This window comes from Drosophila obscura, unplaced genomic scaffold, assembly GCF_018151105.1.
Source record: "Drosophila obscura isolate BZ-5 IFL unplaced genomic scaffold, ASM1815110v1 contig_1, whole genome shotgun sequence".
In the NCBI taxonomy this organism is placed as follows: domain Eukaryota; kingdom Metazoa; phylum Arthropoda; class Insecta; order Diptera; family Drosophilidae; genus Drosophila; species Drosophila obscura.
The window spans coordinates 8,181,131-8,197,546 of NW_024542679.1; the positions used below are offsets into that span (position 1 = coordinate 8,181,131).

The 16,416-nt window shown below is 45.3% G+C and overlaps 4 protein-coding genes across 7 annotated transcripts in view; 2 read left to right on the forward strand and 2 right to left on the reverse strand.

Moving 5' to 3' along the window:
• The window catches only part of LOC111071185 (semaphorin-5A), a 39,269-nt gene extending 30,772 nt beyond the window's left edge, over positions 1-8,497 (forward strand). For 2 of the 3 annotated variants that reach the window (XM_022362378.2, XM_022362376.2), the window contains 8 exons: positions 4,276-4,483; positions 4,609-4,782; positions 4,852-4,983; positions 5,049-5,248; positions 5,320-7,049; positions 7,119-7,274; positions 7,349-7,551; positions 7,619-8,497. In XM_022362378.2, coding sequence (XP_022218070.2) covers positions 4,276-4,483; positions 4,609-4,782; positions 4,852-4,983; positions 5,049-5,248; positions 5,320-7,049; positions 7,119-7,274; positions 7,349-7,551; positions 7,619-7,837 — 3,022 coding nt within the window. In that variant the 3' untranslated portion in view covers positions 7,838-8,497. The remainder of the gene's footprint in view (positions 1-4,275; positions 4,484-4,608; positions 4,783-4,851; positions 4,984-5,048; positions 5,249-5,319; positions 7,050-7,118; positions 7,275-7,348; positions 7,552-7,618) is intronic. The other variant, XM_022362380.2, reaches the window with a different exon arrangement.
• Positions 8,498-8,520: 23 nt separating this feature from the next.
• LOC111071199 lies at positions 8,521-11,035 on the forward strand. Its single transcript, XM_022362400.2, has 3 exons — positions 8,521-9,944; positions 10,001-10,201; positions 10,270-11,035. The coding sequence occupies exons 1-3, from the start codon at positions 9,911-9,913 to the stop codon at positions 10,335-10,337; spliced, it is 303 nt and encodes a 100-aa protein (XP_022218092.1). The 5' UTR covers positions 8,521-9,910; the 3' UTR covers positions 10,338-11,035.
• LOC111071197 (salivary glue protein Sgs-3) lies at positions 8,743-9,672 on the reverse strand. Its single transcript, XM_022362397.2, has 3 exons — positions 9,521-9,672; positions 9,249-9,458; positions 8,743-9,161 (listed from the first exon to the last, which is right to left on the reverse strand). Exons 1-3 carry the CDS (start codon positions 9,543-9,545, stop codon positions 8,815-8,817), a joined length of 582 nt encoding a protein of 193 aa, XP_022218089.2. The 5' UTR covers positions 9,546-9,672; the 3' UTR covers positions 8,743-8,814.
• A 2,258-nt stretch (positions 11,036-13,293) lies between the features above and the next one.
• On the reverse strand, positions 13,294-15,934 carry LOC111071173 (ras-related protein Rab-8A). 2 transcript variants are annotated; one of them, XM_022362352.2, is made up of 6 exons: positions 15,830-15,934; positions 15,229-15,458; positions 14,264-14,324; positions 13,990-14,194; positions 13,724-13,864; positions 13,294-13,662 (listed from the first exon to the last, which is right to left on the reverse strand). In XM_022362352.2, the coding sequence occupies exons 2-6, from the start codon at positions 15,350-15,352 to the stop codon at positions 13,570-13,572; spliced, it is 624 nt and encodes a 207-aa protein (XP_022218044.1). In that variant the 5' UTR covers positions 15,353-15,458; positions 15,830-15,934; the 3' UTR covers positions 13,294-13,569. The 2 variants fall into 2 exon arrangements, with proteins under 2 accessions (XP_022218044.1, XP_022218043.1); XM_022362351.2 differs by lacking the exon at positions 15,830-15,934 and having other exon boundaries at positions 15,229-15,822.
• Between the last annotated feature and the right edge of the window lie 482 nt (positions 15,935-16,416).

Genomic DNA, 16,416 nt, shown 5'->3' on the forward strand with positions numbered 1-16,416 from the left:
TGGGAGGGTCGTTTAAACGCTGTTGTGGCTTGTCGCAAATGGAGCATGCAAATGACCTGCTGGGAAGCATTTGAAATGTTTATACGATACGATACGTTACATATGGCCAAACCAAATATTGTTTGTGCATAAACAGGAAACATTATACATTATTATTGATAGATCTTAGTGTCTCATGCACATTGGGAGGAACGCATTTAGATTCTGGATAATTATTTAATGGCAAGCCCAGTGGCAGACCCCCAATAAAAGTAGATTAATTATCCAGGCAAGTGCTTAAATGTCTTATATCTAAAATTCTGAAGTACCAGATAGCAAATATGTACAGGTATTTCAACTGTGACAGCCGCCAAGAGAGGCGGGGGCGGGGCCAGGCAACGTCAACGTTTGCGGCTACTGTAACTCACACGGACAACGAAATTGAAATCAAAATTAATCAAGCCATGTTGCACCAAAGCACCCAAAACGCAGCCTCTTGGCCCCCACACACAAAATACAGGGGGGGGCAGCAGCAGCAGCAGCAGCAGCAGGAGCAGTGGTTGGGGCAGGGGGGCGGACAAACATTTTGCATATTTCTATTAAAAACTCGACAACAAAATGTGGAGTGTGTGCGACTCGTAAGCAGCTCCCCAGACTGACACACAGATATTCCGATTGAGATTGAGAGCCAAGGAATGCGGCAGCGTAGGCAGAGCACAGTGGAGAAATAACTGCTGCAGTTTTAACAGAGATTAGCAGCGGACAGTGCAACGGCAATTTTAATTACAAGTAACCCATATACATACATATGTACATACATATATACCCATAAATACGAGTACGCGCATACACCGCCTCGGGCTGCCGCCAAGCAGGCGCTGGGGCTAGACCGAACCACCCACGCGTCGGTGCAACCTGGTGGCGGCATCGGCGGCGTCGGCAGGCACTTGAGCAACAGCTTTGCCGGACAAACGACAGACGAGAGGCGGCAGGCGGCAGGCACCCCAGCTCCAAGTCCAACTCCACTTGTGGCGCTGCGCTGCGCTTACAAAAAGGCCTTTTTGTTATCTTGTCGCGTTTGTCGCTGAAATAAAAAGTTGAAGGCGCTTGGCGCTGGCGCTGGCGCTGCTGCAAGGTGTGCGAAATATGCGAAAATTGTAATGCTCACACACAGATACAATACACAGATGTAGATCATATTTATGTGTGTGTGTGTGTGTGTGTGTGGATGCTGTCAATAATGCAAATGGGTCATGGCGCATGCGTTACAGTTTGGCTCGTACTTAAGCTGTTTTTGCTGATTGTTAAATCTATTCAGTTCAGTTTATTTTGGCTGGTGATTAATTTCCCATGCATGTATGCTGTCTTTTCTGTTAAACGATTTTTCACATGGCTGAAACTGTTTTGATACTTACCCCCAAAATTGATTGATTAACAAATCAGTATCGCCTGCTTAACGTGCTTGAGCTCAGGTTCGATAAGTTCTGCCTGAATTCTCAGAGGAGACGAACGCACCTCTAAGCCAACATAGGGGAACACCTCTTCATATTTGCACGCACGCGCCGCGCTTAGATAGCCCTGTGCCGCTGGTGAAAAGAGAACAAATTAAACAGCCCACAAAACAAATGGCAAATAAGATAAGAAGTTGCTCCGAGGGAGAGCGAAACATGTGCATTGTGCTCTTTTTCACACCTAAACAGAATATTTGCTGGCACCAAAGCGAGACGAAAGGTGAAAACTACGACAGTTAAGTGGGCGGGGCAGTGGGCAGGGGAGAGGAGAAGTTACTGAAAAGCAATGCTAATTGGCAAGGCCGTTGCTTATCGCTTTGGGTGTGCTGCTGCTGCTGCTGTTATTGTTGTTCAAGTTTTCTGGAAAAAGAAAGAGCACATTGAACTTGTAGGCCAGAGACAGCAGAGACATAAAAGTTAGGGGAATTTCTTCCTCAATTTCCTGACTATTCTAGCTCTATTAACAATGTTTACACACCACATGGAATGTTGTTTATGCTTTAGCTTCATACTCATGTGGATATTATGTGGTTTTATATCTGATTTATCGATGGTTCTTCTGGCAGATAACATGACTACTGCGAGCACTCGTATGGGTGTGACATATTTTATTTTTGCTCACGCTCTCTGCCATAAGTTGGCATAGCAAATGTAATCACACCGTTAAGACGGCACTTGTACAGTGTACAGTGTGTACACACTACGTGTACGTGTACGTGTACGAGTACACAATCAGCACAAATAATTAATTTTTGCAGCCGTTAAGTCTGGGCGGGACTTTTGGGTTTTCCCCCCATTGGCATTTTGCACCTTTACCTTTATTGTTTTTTTGTTTTTTTTGTTTTGTTTTCTTTCTTTCTTTTCACAGTTGTCACATTTTACGAGTACTACGCGACAGTTGTCACGCCATTTTCATTAGTTAGAGGCAGAGGCGTATTTTGCCAGATGGCAATAGAGTTATTCAACTTCCGCTCAAGCCCATCGATTGGGCTAGGCTAATGTTTGCTTTGAGGGTCTTAAAGATAGATGCAATTGTAATCTTCAATCGCAGTAAGTGTCGCTCGTTGTTGATTGAATATGAATTACGAGGGTCTTATAGGGTCCACGAGTTCCACGAGTATATGGACACAATACGTTCAAGGACTGGGCCTTATCCAACGGGCTTTGCAATGGTCAATAAGTGGCAGGCTAGGCCCCCTTCTGTGGACAAAGTATTAGTGGCATAAAGTGGTATAAATTTTCGTATCAATTCAGCATTAGAGAAACATTCAACTGATCTTGGACTTGCTTTCAGCATTCAATCAATAAAAAGATAATTAAAGTCCTTAATTCAAATATGAAGCAATCAAGGAACCCCTTTAAAGTTGCATCTGCCCCACGGACACCTTTAGCGCTTCTTGGCCAAATGACAGCTGCTCTTTTCGTTGGCTGGGGGAACACGCGAAGGGCGTTGGCTGTCGTCCGTCGCTGCTTGTGTGGAGTTTTTGTTGTTGTTTTCGTTCGATTTTGCAAATGTTGGCATGTTTATTACCTCATCACGTACCGCTTAAGTCGCACACGCAGCAGCGGCCTCAGGTTACCACCTGAGCCATAGGCCGGGATGGGGATCGGACTGCCACGCGCCATTGCGCCAGCTGCAATATGACTGATTGATATTGGGCGAAAGAGCTGGCTGGCTGGCTGGCTGGCTGACGACAGCTTCGGCGATCGCTTTGCTTGCCCAACACTGGATTCAATTTATATCCTAAGGCCGCTAAACAGCCTCAACCGCCCATTAGGCGACTGTGGGCCGAGAGACTGCTGACTGCTGGCTGCGAATATGTCTAGTATTTCTCTGTTGGCGACTAGCTGGGCTTTATGGCGACGTCTAGTCGGCGGCATTCCTTCTCAAGCCCAAGCACGGCGGCGTTCTCCATTCCACACTCCACACTGCACTCTCCAATGTCCACTGTCCACTGTCCATTCTCCAGATACCAAATGCCGCTGCTGTCCAGCTTGAGATGTAACCATTTAACGATTGCCTCTCGCGCATTCGAATGTGCACTTGATCTATTGATCTTCGTGTTCGTTTCACGAAATGCGCGTGGCGTAGCACAGTGGTTGTCTTGCAGCTAGCCAGGCACAGTGGTATGGCACCGAAAACGGAATAGCTTGGGGCTAAGATCATCCCAAACCTTTTTTAAGATGAACATCTCTGCTCAGAACGGCTCGGGACACACAAGCGAATGCTGCAAAAGAGAATGACTGCATAACAACATACATGTCGTGTGCATGATATGGCACATTGCTAGCTACATGATTAGAGCATCGTCTTGCTTGTGGAACTATCGTTATAGCTGTCATAGAAACTATCTTATCGATGCCCAGCCCTCGTCTGTGTTCACGCCAAAGCCTTGGAGAGCGCGCCCACAAAGACTTTGCCGAATGGCAGTTGGCAATTGGCGACCACTGTGCATGGGCTGGAGCCGGAGCCGGGACCAGGCCAAGTTTCGTTACCAGTTTGCCTTGCAGTTCAATGCACTGGCACTGGCCAACCAGTTCAAAATTATGACAGCTGATGGGGGATGGGGAATGGGGGTTGGAGGCAAAGCCTAAGCCAAACCCGGAGCCGCAGCCGAAGCCGACGCCGGAGTCTGTCTTATTTGCTAACAATTGTGGGCCGTCTCTCTCTCTCTGTCTGTCTCTAACTGTTACTGTTACTGCCTATTACATTCCCCCCGCGTCACTCCAGCCCCCCCAGATTATTCAGACGACTACAACAGCATTTTATGTTGACTCTTTGCAGAGACACCTTGTACCGCATGTCTTTCGATCTGGAGCCGCTGGAGCGGGCCAGCTGGGAGGCGACGCCGTCGCAGATAGCCATGTGCCAGGCAAAAGGCCAGTCGGAGCGATGGTGTCGCAACTTTGTGCGCGTGCTCCACAGCTACGGTGAGAACCAACTGTACGCGTGTGGGACGAACGCCTTCCAGCCGAGCTGTTCGTGGCGCCAGGTGAGTGCAAAGAGTGGTCGTTGTGGCGACACCAAGTGACGCGACAGTCCACCAACATCAGCAGCAGCAGCAATAGCAACAGCAGAAACTAAACGAGCTCCACTCCCTTTCCACTCCCTTTGCAGATGGAGAACCTCACCGTCAGCAGCGTGGACAGCGGCGTGGTCAAGTGCCCCTTCCATCCGCAGGCGAACAGCACCAGCCTGCTGCAGGCCAATGGCAACATGTTCGTGGCCACAGCCACCGACTTTTCGGGCAGCGATGTGGCCATCCTTCGCACGGGATTGCAGTCCAACAAGGTATGTGTTCTCCCTCAAAGAACTTATCCCTTTGCACCATTGAACGCATTGAATCCTTTTGCACTCCAGCGCTTCCTTCGCACCAAGCAGTACAACAACAATTGGCTGAACGGAGCACAGTTCGTGGGCAGCTTCGAGGCTGGGAACTTTGTCTACTTTCTGCTGCGCGAATCGGCTGCAGAGCACATGACCTGCGGCAAGGTAAGAGAGCTCTGCCCAAGCATATAATGATCGTCTTCTAAGTGCTGCTTTTCCACTTCCTCTAGGCAATTTACTCACGCATTGCGAGGGTCTGCAAGAACGATGCCGGCGGGGGCCAGCTGCTGCGTGACAATTGGACATCGTTCCTGAAGGCGCGACTCAATTGCTCGCTGCCGGGCGAATACCCTTACTACTTCGATGAGGTGCAGGGCATGACCTATGCAGAGTCCGAGCATGTGCTCTATGCCACCTTCCGCACATCGGGGTAAGTCTCGCAACACTTTTAGGAGAGCCCCAAAGCTAATGATTGATTCGCCCCCCCCCCAACAACAACAGCACAAGCATCTATGGCTCGGCGGTGTGCGCCTTTAACCTCAGCTCGATAAACGAGGCCTTCGACGGTGCGTTCAAGCACCAGGAGCATGCGGATGCCGCCTGGACAACGGTGAACACGCCACAGCGGAGTCAGTTCCAGTGCGCAGGGGGCACCACCGGCTTTGGCCACTTGCTGGAGAGCACACGCTACCAACTGATGGACCAGGCCGTTCAGCCCATTGGCGCCCAGCCGCTATATCATTCGAAGCTGGAGCAGTTCGGGCGCATAGCCCTGGACATACTGAATACCAAAACGGAACAGATTCATGTGCTGTTCGTGGCCAGCAGCGGAAACCACATCAAGAAGCTGTCGGTGAAGTACGTGAATGGCGGGACACAGACCTGTCTGGTGGAGCTCTGGCAAGCAGATGACACCGGCAGCAGTGCCCTACTCAACATGGCCTATTTGAAGGTCGGCGACTCGCTCTATCTGGGCACAGATCTGGCCCTGACCCGAATTCCCGCTCAGCGCTGCAGTCGCCATGTGTCGCTGTCCAGCTGCCTCAACGCCATGGATCCGTATTGCGGCTGGAACGAGCTCGTCGAACGCTGCATGCCCCAGCCCCTCGACTCCTCGGGCTTCCAGCACTGGCAGCAGGCCCCGCAGCTCACATGCCCAGTGCTCAATGCCCCCATCGATGGCGGCTGGTCAACGTGGAACCCGTGGAGCGTTTGTCAGCAGCACGAGGAGACCGACAGCAACTGTTTGTGCCGGGACCGCAGCTGCAACAACCCGCAGCCACAGCATGGCGGGGCCATCTGTGAGGGCATCAGCACGCAGGTGACGAACTGCACCCAGCACGGGGGCTGGACGGAGTGGTCCGCCTGGTCGCAGTGTTCTCAGACCTGCGGCATAGCGGTGAAGATCCGTCGCCGAACCTGCGGCAATCCCAGACCCGCCCACGGTGGACGCACCTGTGTGGGCTCGGAGCAATCTGAAATGTATTGCGGCCATCTGCCGCCCTGCCCGGTGCCCAAGCCCCCGTCGGTGGACGGTGGCTGGGGACCCTGGGGAGAGTGGAGCGAGTGCAGTGCCCAGTGCGGCGGTGGCTTCCGCATGCGACGTCGCGAGTGCAACGATCCGACGCCCCTGAACGGTGGTCTCGACTGCCCTGGCTGCCGGCTGGACTACGAAGACTGCAACATGCAGAGCTGCTCGGAGGTGCGCAAGCTCAGCGCCTGGACGCCCTGGCTCACGCTGCCGACTGGGAGTGCGGGCAACTCCAGTGAGTCGTCCCACATGGAGCGTCGATATCGCTATGCCTGCCGTGCCACCAGCCCCGACGCCAGCTCTGTGCGCATCAGCCTGGCCAAGGAGGAGTCGCGCAGCTGTCACCAGGACGGAAGCTGCCAGAGGCATGGCGACCATGTCGAGACAGCAGAGACGGATTCGGACTGGTCTCCGTGCAGCGTCAGCTGCGGCGGCGGCACCCAGCAGCGTCAGCGAGGTCGAGGCATCCAGAACCGGGCCTGCAATCTCCAGGAGTGCCCCACTGACGATCTGCAGCCCAGCAACAGCATCGACAACGAGCTGGAGCATGAGTGGGGCTGCTGGTCGGAGTGGTCAGCTTGCTCGGTTACCTGTGGCCTGGGAGTGCGCAGGCGAACGCGTCGCTGCCTGGGCGGACATGAGCGACTGTGCAAGGGTCGCGCCCTGGACGAGCAGAAGTGCGAGATGGTGCCCTGCGAAGGTGGGTTTTTCTTACCCGAAATCCTTGCTCACTTTCCGCTAAGTTTAACCTCGCTTTTGGGTTTCGTAGATTTTCTCGGTTGGAGTGCTTGGAGTGAGTGGTCGACGTGCTCCAGCGATGGCATACGTCTGCGGCATCGTCGCTGTCTGGTGGAGCAGCCCACGTCCGTCGAGTGCCGTGGGGCCGAGTTCGAGAAGACCGCTTGCATGCCCAACGAATGTGGAGGTAAATACACTGACTGAATACTCACTAAAATGTTCCTTGCTTATTTTTTCCTTCTCTTTGTGGCTATTGTGCAGAAGTGCAGACGGCCTCCTCCGCTACCCTGCCCATTGTGATTGGCGTCTGCGTGCTGGTGACTGTGGCCTGCTGTCTGGCCACCTATAGATTCACGAAGCAGCGTTTCCTGCTGAGTGCCGAGGAGGCGCTGAATAAGACAACGACAACGACGGCCAGTTTTGATACCTATCCCAATCAGTATTCCAGCCTGCCCACCAAGGATGTAAGCTTGACCCCAGCGAAATGCCACAGAAAGATGGTCTAGAGGCTAATGAACCTTTTTCTTCCAGCAGTACTATGATCAGCGCCCCAAGCGGCAGTCCAGCTTCCGCATGCCCGCCAAAACCAGCAATGTGGGGAATGGCACACTGAATCGCAACCACAATATGCATCACAACAACACGCCCAAGGTGCTGGCCAAGACGTACAATGACTGCGAGACGGGCACACTCAAAAGGCAGTCGGCACTCAACAATTGCCGTACCAACATTGACGATGAGAAGTTCTAGACCATCATCCTCATTTCATTAGCCCAAACTGTGCCATCATTTGCCATGTACATCTACTTGCTGTCTATGGAAATGTTACAACGATAGTGAAACCATTTTGCACCCAATCGAAGCGAAGCAGTTGCAAAAAGTTCCTTCTCTGACTCACATTGAGTCGTGTTAGTTAAGTTAATTGAGGTAGTTGTGAACCTAATTAGTTTTACCATGTAATACTTATGTATCGTATCTATCGGATAAGTAATGTAGTAATAAGTGTGTCGAAAGCTTCGTTGAATAAGTATTTTAGTTGGAATGCGTTTAAACCCATTCCCATTCGACATTTTTCGATTCTAGGTTAAATCATTTCGTTATTGTTTTCAAAATTTTCGTTTACCCTTCACATGATTTTATGTTATTGCCCCACCCCACCCCTTTCCTTCTTGTAGATATTGTCATTTATTTTGAATTATTTTCCCTTTTAAGTGCACGATCTTGACACGGCACTAAACATAATCAAACAAAACAAAAGGAGAGACTGAATGTTAATAATTTTGTAGAAAATTGCTTATCCCAAAATGTATGCCATGCAACACAAGCCAAGAAAACGCTTTCATGGAGAAAATTCAGCTTATTATTATAATTGATTTGCATTTAAATTATCATCGGATAGTGACCAAGCAGCTTAAGTAAGCAGATATTATTTGTAGTCTATGTTGTAAGAAATATCGAACAATACACAAGCAGTTTTATACTAACCGAAATGCATCCTATTCGTTTCACTTGTGCAAACAACTTCGCGTACACATGTATACATATGTATGTATGTACAAACCTTTTATCAAGAAGCACCTTGTAAAAAGTTTCTTAACTGTTACCTGAGAACTCAGACTTAAGTTTAAGGACAGAAAATTTCAAAATATTTATTAGAGAGCATTGAGTTGTTTATTTTTAATCATAAGTTTCATAAGTGGCCTGATTTTCCATTGTGCATAAATATTTTATTCGATGGGTTCTGTCGGAGCGATCGGTCTGCGAGTGGTGCGGGTGGAGCGAGTGGTGCGCGTCGGGCGAGTAGTGCGCGTGGATCGAGTAGTGCGCGTCGGGCGAGTAGTGCGTGTGGAGCGAGTAGTGCGCGTCGGGCGAGTAGTGCGCGTGGAGCGAGTGGTGCGCGTCGGGCGAGTAGTGCGCGTGGAGCGAGTGGTGCGCGTCGGGCGAGTAGTGCGCGTGGAGCGAGTAGTGCGAGTAGGGCGAGTGGTCCGTGTAGGGCGAGTAGAGCGCGTTGGACCAGACTGAAGAGCTCTTCTCACATTTTCACAGGAGAGTGTCCTACACTGCACTATAGTCACTGGAAATACAAAAATAAAATGAGATAAATTGATCAATTATAAAATATAATTAGTAATATACGCCGCTCTATATTTCGTAGACTTACATTGACAGGAGGCGTCAGACAACTGGCAACGGGAGATATTGCGCCAACTAGGATTGCTTCTCCGGCAATTGTTGTTAAAGACATCAGTGACATCGTTGGAAGTTCCCAGACGAGCCTGATTGCGTAGACATCTGGTGTTCTCGCGCTGGCAAATCTCACGTCCCAGAGGCGATATCGTCGTCTGGCTAGCCACGCAAATGCAACCAATAGCTAGGAATTGAATATGTTAGAATTTTCTATGACTACTGTTGACTTGACTCCTAGATTCTCACCCAATAGCAAAGAAATTTTCCACATCTTGGTGTTGTTACGTAAAGCGCAAGATCAAGTTCTGTGCTGGAACAGTGCTGATACTTGGGCTTTTATAAAGGGCTGGAAATATTTTGGGGAAACACCTGTTTTCTCTGTATAGAAAAGACTCTATTATCACGAGTTTCAAGAAGCACGAAACAACGGTGCATTCAAATGGCTAAAAGACAATAAACTCGCTTTGTCAAAAAATTTCTTTATAGCTCTCCCAGTTTTGTGTTCGTTGTACTTCATTTTTTTGAAGGAACATCTTTTTTGGTTGGTTTCGAAAGGTATATAAAGGGTTCGGCATCAGTAGTATTCAGTAGTAATCAGAACGAGTAGTTCTCATCAGCCAGAAGTAAACGGAGAAAATGAATATTAGTATCATTTTGGCTTTATTTGCTGGTAAGTCAGTATAATAATTCAATCAGTTTTGGCATTATCCTTCTCTTCATTATTAGTCCTCTGCCTGACTATGATATCTGGTCAGAGGAATGACTGCGACGCACTGCGACGCGCTTGCGAAAGTTGTTCGAGGGGTTTGCAGAATCCGGCGGATCGTAGCCTGCCCGCATTGAATAGGGAGTGCAGGAGCAAGACTCGTACTACCTGGGTTTGGCGCGATATTAGCCGATGCGAGCTTACCAGATTAAACTGTATAGGTAAGTTATTATTAAATTGTTCACATTCTGGTGTCACCTATCTTAATCGAAATTATTTGTATCTATAGGAGCTAATCGTCGCTTGAACTGTGCAGATATTGCTGAACTTGCTAATATGCAACGTATCAGGAACTGAGGAATTATTGACAATTGATATGATGATTTAAATTTAATCTAAAATAAAATATAAAAGAGAGCATTGAATTAAATACCTTTGTATTTTTTATGCTCGGTACTCAACGACGACGGAACCAGTAATTAACAGTGTAGATAATGTGCAGTCACAGCGATAGCTGATCTGCCAATAATTTTCCGGTATATAAAGACTTGAACTCTTGACTGTGACGCAACACAAGTATGTTTCGATACACTTATACCGCTTGACTACTTAACTTTCTCAAACTACAGCGCGTTATTGTTTGAACTTCATGTTTCCTGGCGGCGATCTCACATACTGTACTTGTCTGGGTTCTACAATTTTTGGCCGCTTGAACCGAAATTGGTTTTTCGTTTTGCTTTGAGGGCTGATGTAGCGACCTGCGCTGACCTGCCGCTACATAAATAAGGAATGGGCAAATTGTGCGAGGGTGGGAAGCAATAAAATATATTAATTGTTTGATTTATTTGAAATTGCACCTTTACATTTTTTTTTTTTAATTAAATATTGTGCAAATGCCGTCGGCTTTCAACTTAGAAACTCTGTTAATAAACTTATATACTGTATGGTTAGTGTCGATACTTTAGGGTGGTCTAACAAAATGTTTAATTTAGGAAAAATGTAAAAATTTCGAAAAAATTTAAAAATGTAATAAAAATTAAAAAAAAACCAAAAAGATGTTTTTATTGCTCGTTGACAAAAATTGTAAATGCTCGCTGACAAAAGCCGACTGATATGAAACGGAAAATTCGGATTGCTCGCTGACAAAAGCTGACTGATATGAAAATAAAATTTATAAATGCTCGCTGACAAAAGCTGACTGATATGAAACGAAAAATTATTAATGCTCGCTGACAAAAGCTGCCTGATATGAAACGAAAATTATTTATGCTCGCTGACAAAAGCTGACTGATATGAAACGAAAAATTGTAATTGCTCGATGACAAAAGCTGACTGATATGAAACAAAAAAATTCAACTTGCTTGCTGACAAAAGCTGACTGATATGAAACGAAAAATAGTATTGCTCGCTGACAAAAGCTGACTGATATGAAACGAAAAAATTGTAATTGCTCGATGACAAAAGCTGACTGATATGAAACAAAAAATTCAACTTGCTCGCTGACAAAAGCTGCCTGATATGAAACGAAAATTATTTATGCTCGCTGACAAAAGCTGACTGATATGAAACGAAAAAATTGTAATTGCTCGATGACAAAAGCTGACTGATATGAAACAAAAAATTCAATTTGCTCGCTGACAAAAGCTGACTGATATGAAAAATATTGTAAATGCTCACTGACAAAAGCTGACTGATATGAAACGAAATTTATTTATGCTCGCTGACAAAAGCTGACTAATATGAAACGAAAAAAATTTTAATTGCTCGATGACAAAAGCTGACTGATATGAAACAAAAAATTCAACTTGCTCGCTGACAAAAGCTGACTGATATGAAAAATATTGTAAATGCTCACTGACAAAAGCTGACTGATATGAAACGAAAAATTATTAATGCTCGCTGACAAAAGCTGCCTGATATGAAACGAAAATTATTTATGCTCGCTGACAAAAGCTGACTGATATGAAACGAAAAATTGTAATTGCTCGATGACAAAAGCTGACTGATATGAAACAAAAAATTCAACTTGCTTTCTGACAAAAGCTGACTGATATGAAACGAAAAATATTATTGCTCGCTGACAAAAGCTGACTGCTATGAAAAAAATTGTTTATGTTCGCTGACAAACGCTGACTGATATGAAACGAAAAATTATAAAATTAAAAGAAACCTGTCTAAAATAGGGATATGTACATATACATATGTACATACATATGTAAATGTGCAATTTCAAATAAATCAAACAATTAACATCTTTTATTTTAATATATTGTATTTATTTCCCACCTCCACCCACTCTGCCGATGGGCATTTATGTTGCGGCAGGTTTCGCTATTTTTCGACCGATTTGGTCCTGATACGCCTCCTTGTAATCAAGGGAAGATCCTTGATGCAGTCCTCAACAAGGATATTTTAATCTATTAATAAGCTAAATCCATACATAAATATATATTAGCTTTTGCACATGATTTATTTTTTGTATTTTTATAAAATTGTATACGTTTAATAATTAATATTACAAGTAATTAATTAATATCGAATATGCATTTAGTTATCATTTAATTTCACAATATTTACTTCACTGCTCTGCTGCTGCTGCATCATCATCTCATCATATGAATGTATCGATCGAGACGACGACCTGCACGGTACGAGTAATTTCTTCATTTTTATATCTGTTGCAAATACTCTGCTCGGTTATGGTTTATTCATTGGAAATAACGGGCTATTGACAGTCGTGTGTGGCATGCGGCAGAAACAACATAAATACAGTAAAAATAACTACAAAAAAGAAGAATGAAATGTGTGTGAAGCCTAAGGAAAAGAACAAGAGAAGTAGCACCCGCACCACATTAGATACAGATATTATCGCGTGGCAGTTGAGAGTGAGAATATGAGCGAGTGGTGGTAGAAATAAGTGTGTGGGGGAGTTAATAGAGTTTTGTGCGTGTCTGAACATGCTGCATATTCCTAACAAAATGGCAAAGGATTGTCTGTAAGTATACATATATATGAAGTATTAATAAATTATAAAATACAAACAATGGGGTGAGCAGAGAAGGACAAGAAACCTAAATTATATCCATACATTCACATACATATGTATGTACATACTTGCATTACAATTAATAATTTACAATCGACAACAGCTCCAAACATGGGGGTGCCTACAGAAAATCATAGTTCCATTGAAATACTACTAAGCAAAAAAAAACCTCTTAGAGAACGCGGGCGGGTTGGATTGGATTGGCTGCTCTTCCACCATTTTTGTTTGTTTTGGATCTCTATATATGTACGTATCATCATATTTATGTATATTTCGCACACACACTGTCGTCATATACTTTATTTAATAACTTTTTTCATAATGCAATCAATGTTTCTATTCCATTATCGCGCGTGTTATGGGAGAGAAGAGCAGGAGCTGGCTTTTGTTTGGGATGTTTTGTTGTTTCAGTTATTCGGTGTCACGTGGGGATCGGATCTAACAGGAGCTAAGAAAACTACTTCCTCCACATACAGTGTAATCGTAATTGTTACCACCATTCCGCATCATTATCAGTGCCGTCAGCCACATATTGCAGCCACGTCAAAGCAGACTGCATCTGGACAGCCAACTATCCTTTGTCCGACTGTCTAGCGTTTTTAGCTGATGTCCGCCCTTGGGTGGGTTGTTCGCCTCCTGCACGGGCGTATGAAAAGTATGAGCCAGCATTCGAATTATGATATATTGATGCACTCACCATTCGCTTTTCTGTTTTCGCTTTGATATCACTGGCTAGGGTGAGGAAAGCTTCTTCCACATTAATGCTGGCTTTCGCTGAGGTCTCCATGAACTTGATGCCATACTCGATTGCCAATTGCTCGCCACGCTCCTTTGAAACCTTCGAGAGAAGAGAGAAAATAATTATCGTTTCCATGGTTTAATGATTCAACCCCACAATCATTGATAAAGAAACCTTTTGCGAATCTAACAATAGCCCAATAAGTCACCCAATTCTATTCGTACCTGACGCTTATCGTGCAATTCGCACTTGTTGCCCAGCAGCATTTTCTCGACATCGGCGGAGGCATTTTCTTCGATATTTCTGATCCAGTTCTTGATGTTCTCGAACGACTTTTCCTGGGTGATGTCATACACAAGCATAATGCCCATGGCACCTCTGTAGTAGGCCGTGGTAATTGTGCGGAAGCGCTCCTGGCCGGCAGTGTCCCTAAATAGAGAGAGATATATAAGCGATATTAGTGCTGATAAATATAGCATTATTTATTACATTACTTACCATATTTGAAGTTTGATTTTCTTGTTATCTAATTCAATTGTTCTAATTTTAAAATCGATACCTGTAGAAGATACAAAAGAGAAGAAAGAGAGAGAGAGAATCACATGAGTAAATCGAAATAAAATTCGGCAAGCAGAACCTGAACCTGTTTGCAGAATAGCAAGCACCTATGAGATGAGATGATGACGTACTGGCCGAAAGAGAGAAGCAGCGCGAAAACCATAAGAGAAACACAACACGATAAGAGTAAGAGCAAGAAGCGGGACAAAACGCGCAATTGAATAAAACAATGTCGTTAAGTAAATAGACCAAAAGTGGAAATTGGCGCAAGGGAAACGTGCCAAATACGAAAATAAACAATTGGCGGCTGCCCCGCAAGTCGATTCCGCACAGCAATACGAGCGGAATCCGGGAACTCTCGCGAAGTGAATGGAAGGAAGGCAACGTATCACAGCGTATCATCAAGGGGCTACTCACGATAAGAGCTTGGAAAGTGCAATGACTTTTTTATGAGTCTTGGCTTAGGCATCCAATTATTATGCGGGTGTATTGCTAGGGGCATCTCGAGGCTGAGATAAGCTCCGCAGCATAACACAAATTGGTCAGGTTTACTTCTTCCGTTTACAGATTTGTTGGAAGTCCGTTTGCCCCTCCCCAAGAGTCCGTCCGCACCTATCTGAGTACCATATAAAACAATAATAATTATGACAAATACTCAAGCAAGTAAAGAAGAGCGTTCGATGTGAGTCATGGCCCACGGTCTCGGCTTGAGACGAGCGCTCAGCCAGCCACACATGAGTGTGAGTGTGAGTGGAGTGAATGAGTGTGAATACTGCCGAAGTCCGGCGGCGGCGTCATAAATAATTAAAAAGAGTATTCAACCAGATCCGATGATGTATGACGATTGTAATGTCTTGCAACGATCGATAGTGGTGCTGTAAAGGACGGCAGGCAGGTATTCTCACCTATTGTGGATATAAAGGTGGTGTTGAACGCATCCTCGGAGAACCGAAACAATATGCAGGTCTTGCCCACTCCAGAGTCTCCGATTAGCAGCAATTTGAACAGATAGTCGTACGTCTTGGCCATTCTGATTCGTATGAGGGAAAAATCACAGTTGCGCTTCTATTTGTTGCTCCTCCTGGTGATGCCGATGACGATGCTCAGATGCTGATGCGTGTACACGTCGCCGTTGCTGTAGCGGTGGTTGAAAATCAGTGGTTTTAGTTTCGCTTTATTGTGCACTAATAATGCTAATAACGTCTCTGCTGTCCATGCGTGCCAACAAAAAATTCCTAGACGTAACCACACAGCAGACAAACAAACACTAACAAACAAACACACGCAAGCAAAACACGGTTTTTCTTTTCAGCTCTGGTATCTCTGGGTGTGTGTTTGTGTGCGTTTGTGTTTTCGATGATTTCGAGCCGTGTCAAAAATGGCGACGTAGTTCAAAACATTTATTTGTTATATTGGCAATTGATGCGCGGTTATGTGGTTGATAAATGGTACGGGCATACACTGCACCGCCCAATATAGTTATGTGTGATTGTTGGTGAGACGTACTAGTTTACTTTAATTACTGCTTTCTAATTACGCCCGTACAAAAAACATTAGTGTTGGGTAGCGGCCGGGCGATAAATGTTGTACAACTGAAGCAGTGTGACGAGGTATATTTCGGTATTATTATGCATCAATGGTCTCGAATGTATGTAGGCATAGTGGTAGAACAAATAGAACGTGAAAAAACCTTTTGTGGATTTTTGGGTTTGAGAGAGAATTTACAAAATATCAGTTGGTTTTTTTTGAGGATTTTTTGATAAAACCATTACAAAATATACCGCAAATATACCGTCTCATTTTCAAAATATTCCGTAAAAATACCAAGGAAAAAACGAACTTAACCCATATTAGGCGGTCATTTTTAAAAATGACATTTCTAAATATACCTTAAAAATTGGTTGATGAAATATACCATAATGTACCGTTATACCTTATATATACCCTGAACAATTTCCACGTCAAAATATAGCAAAGAGCATATAATTATACGCTGTACAGCCAAAATTCATATTTTTCTCCCCATATGGCAGCTTATTTTGGAGCAAAGTGGGACCGTTTTTTTTTGTGGATGACCGTCAGCTGTTCGGCCA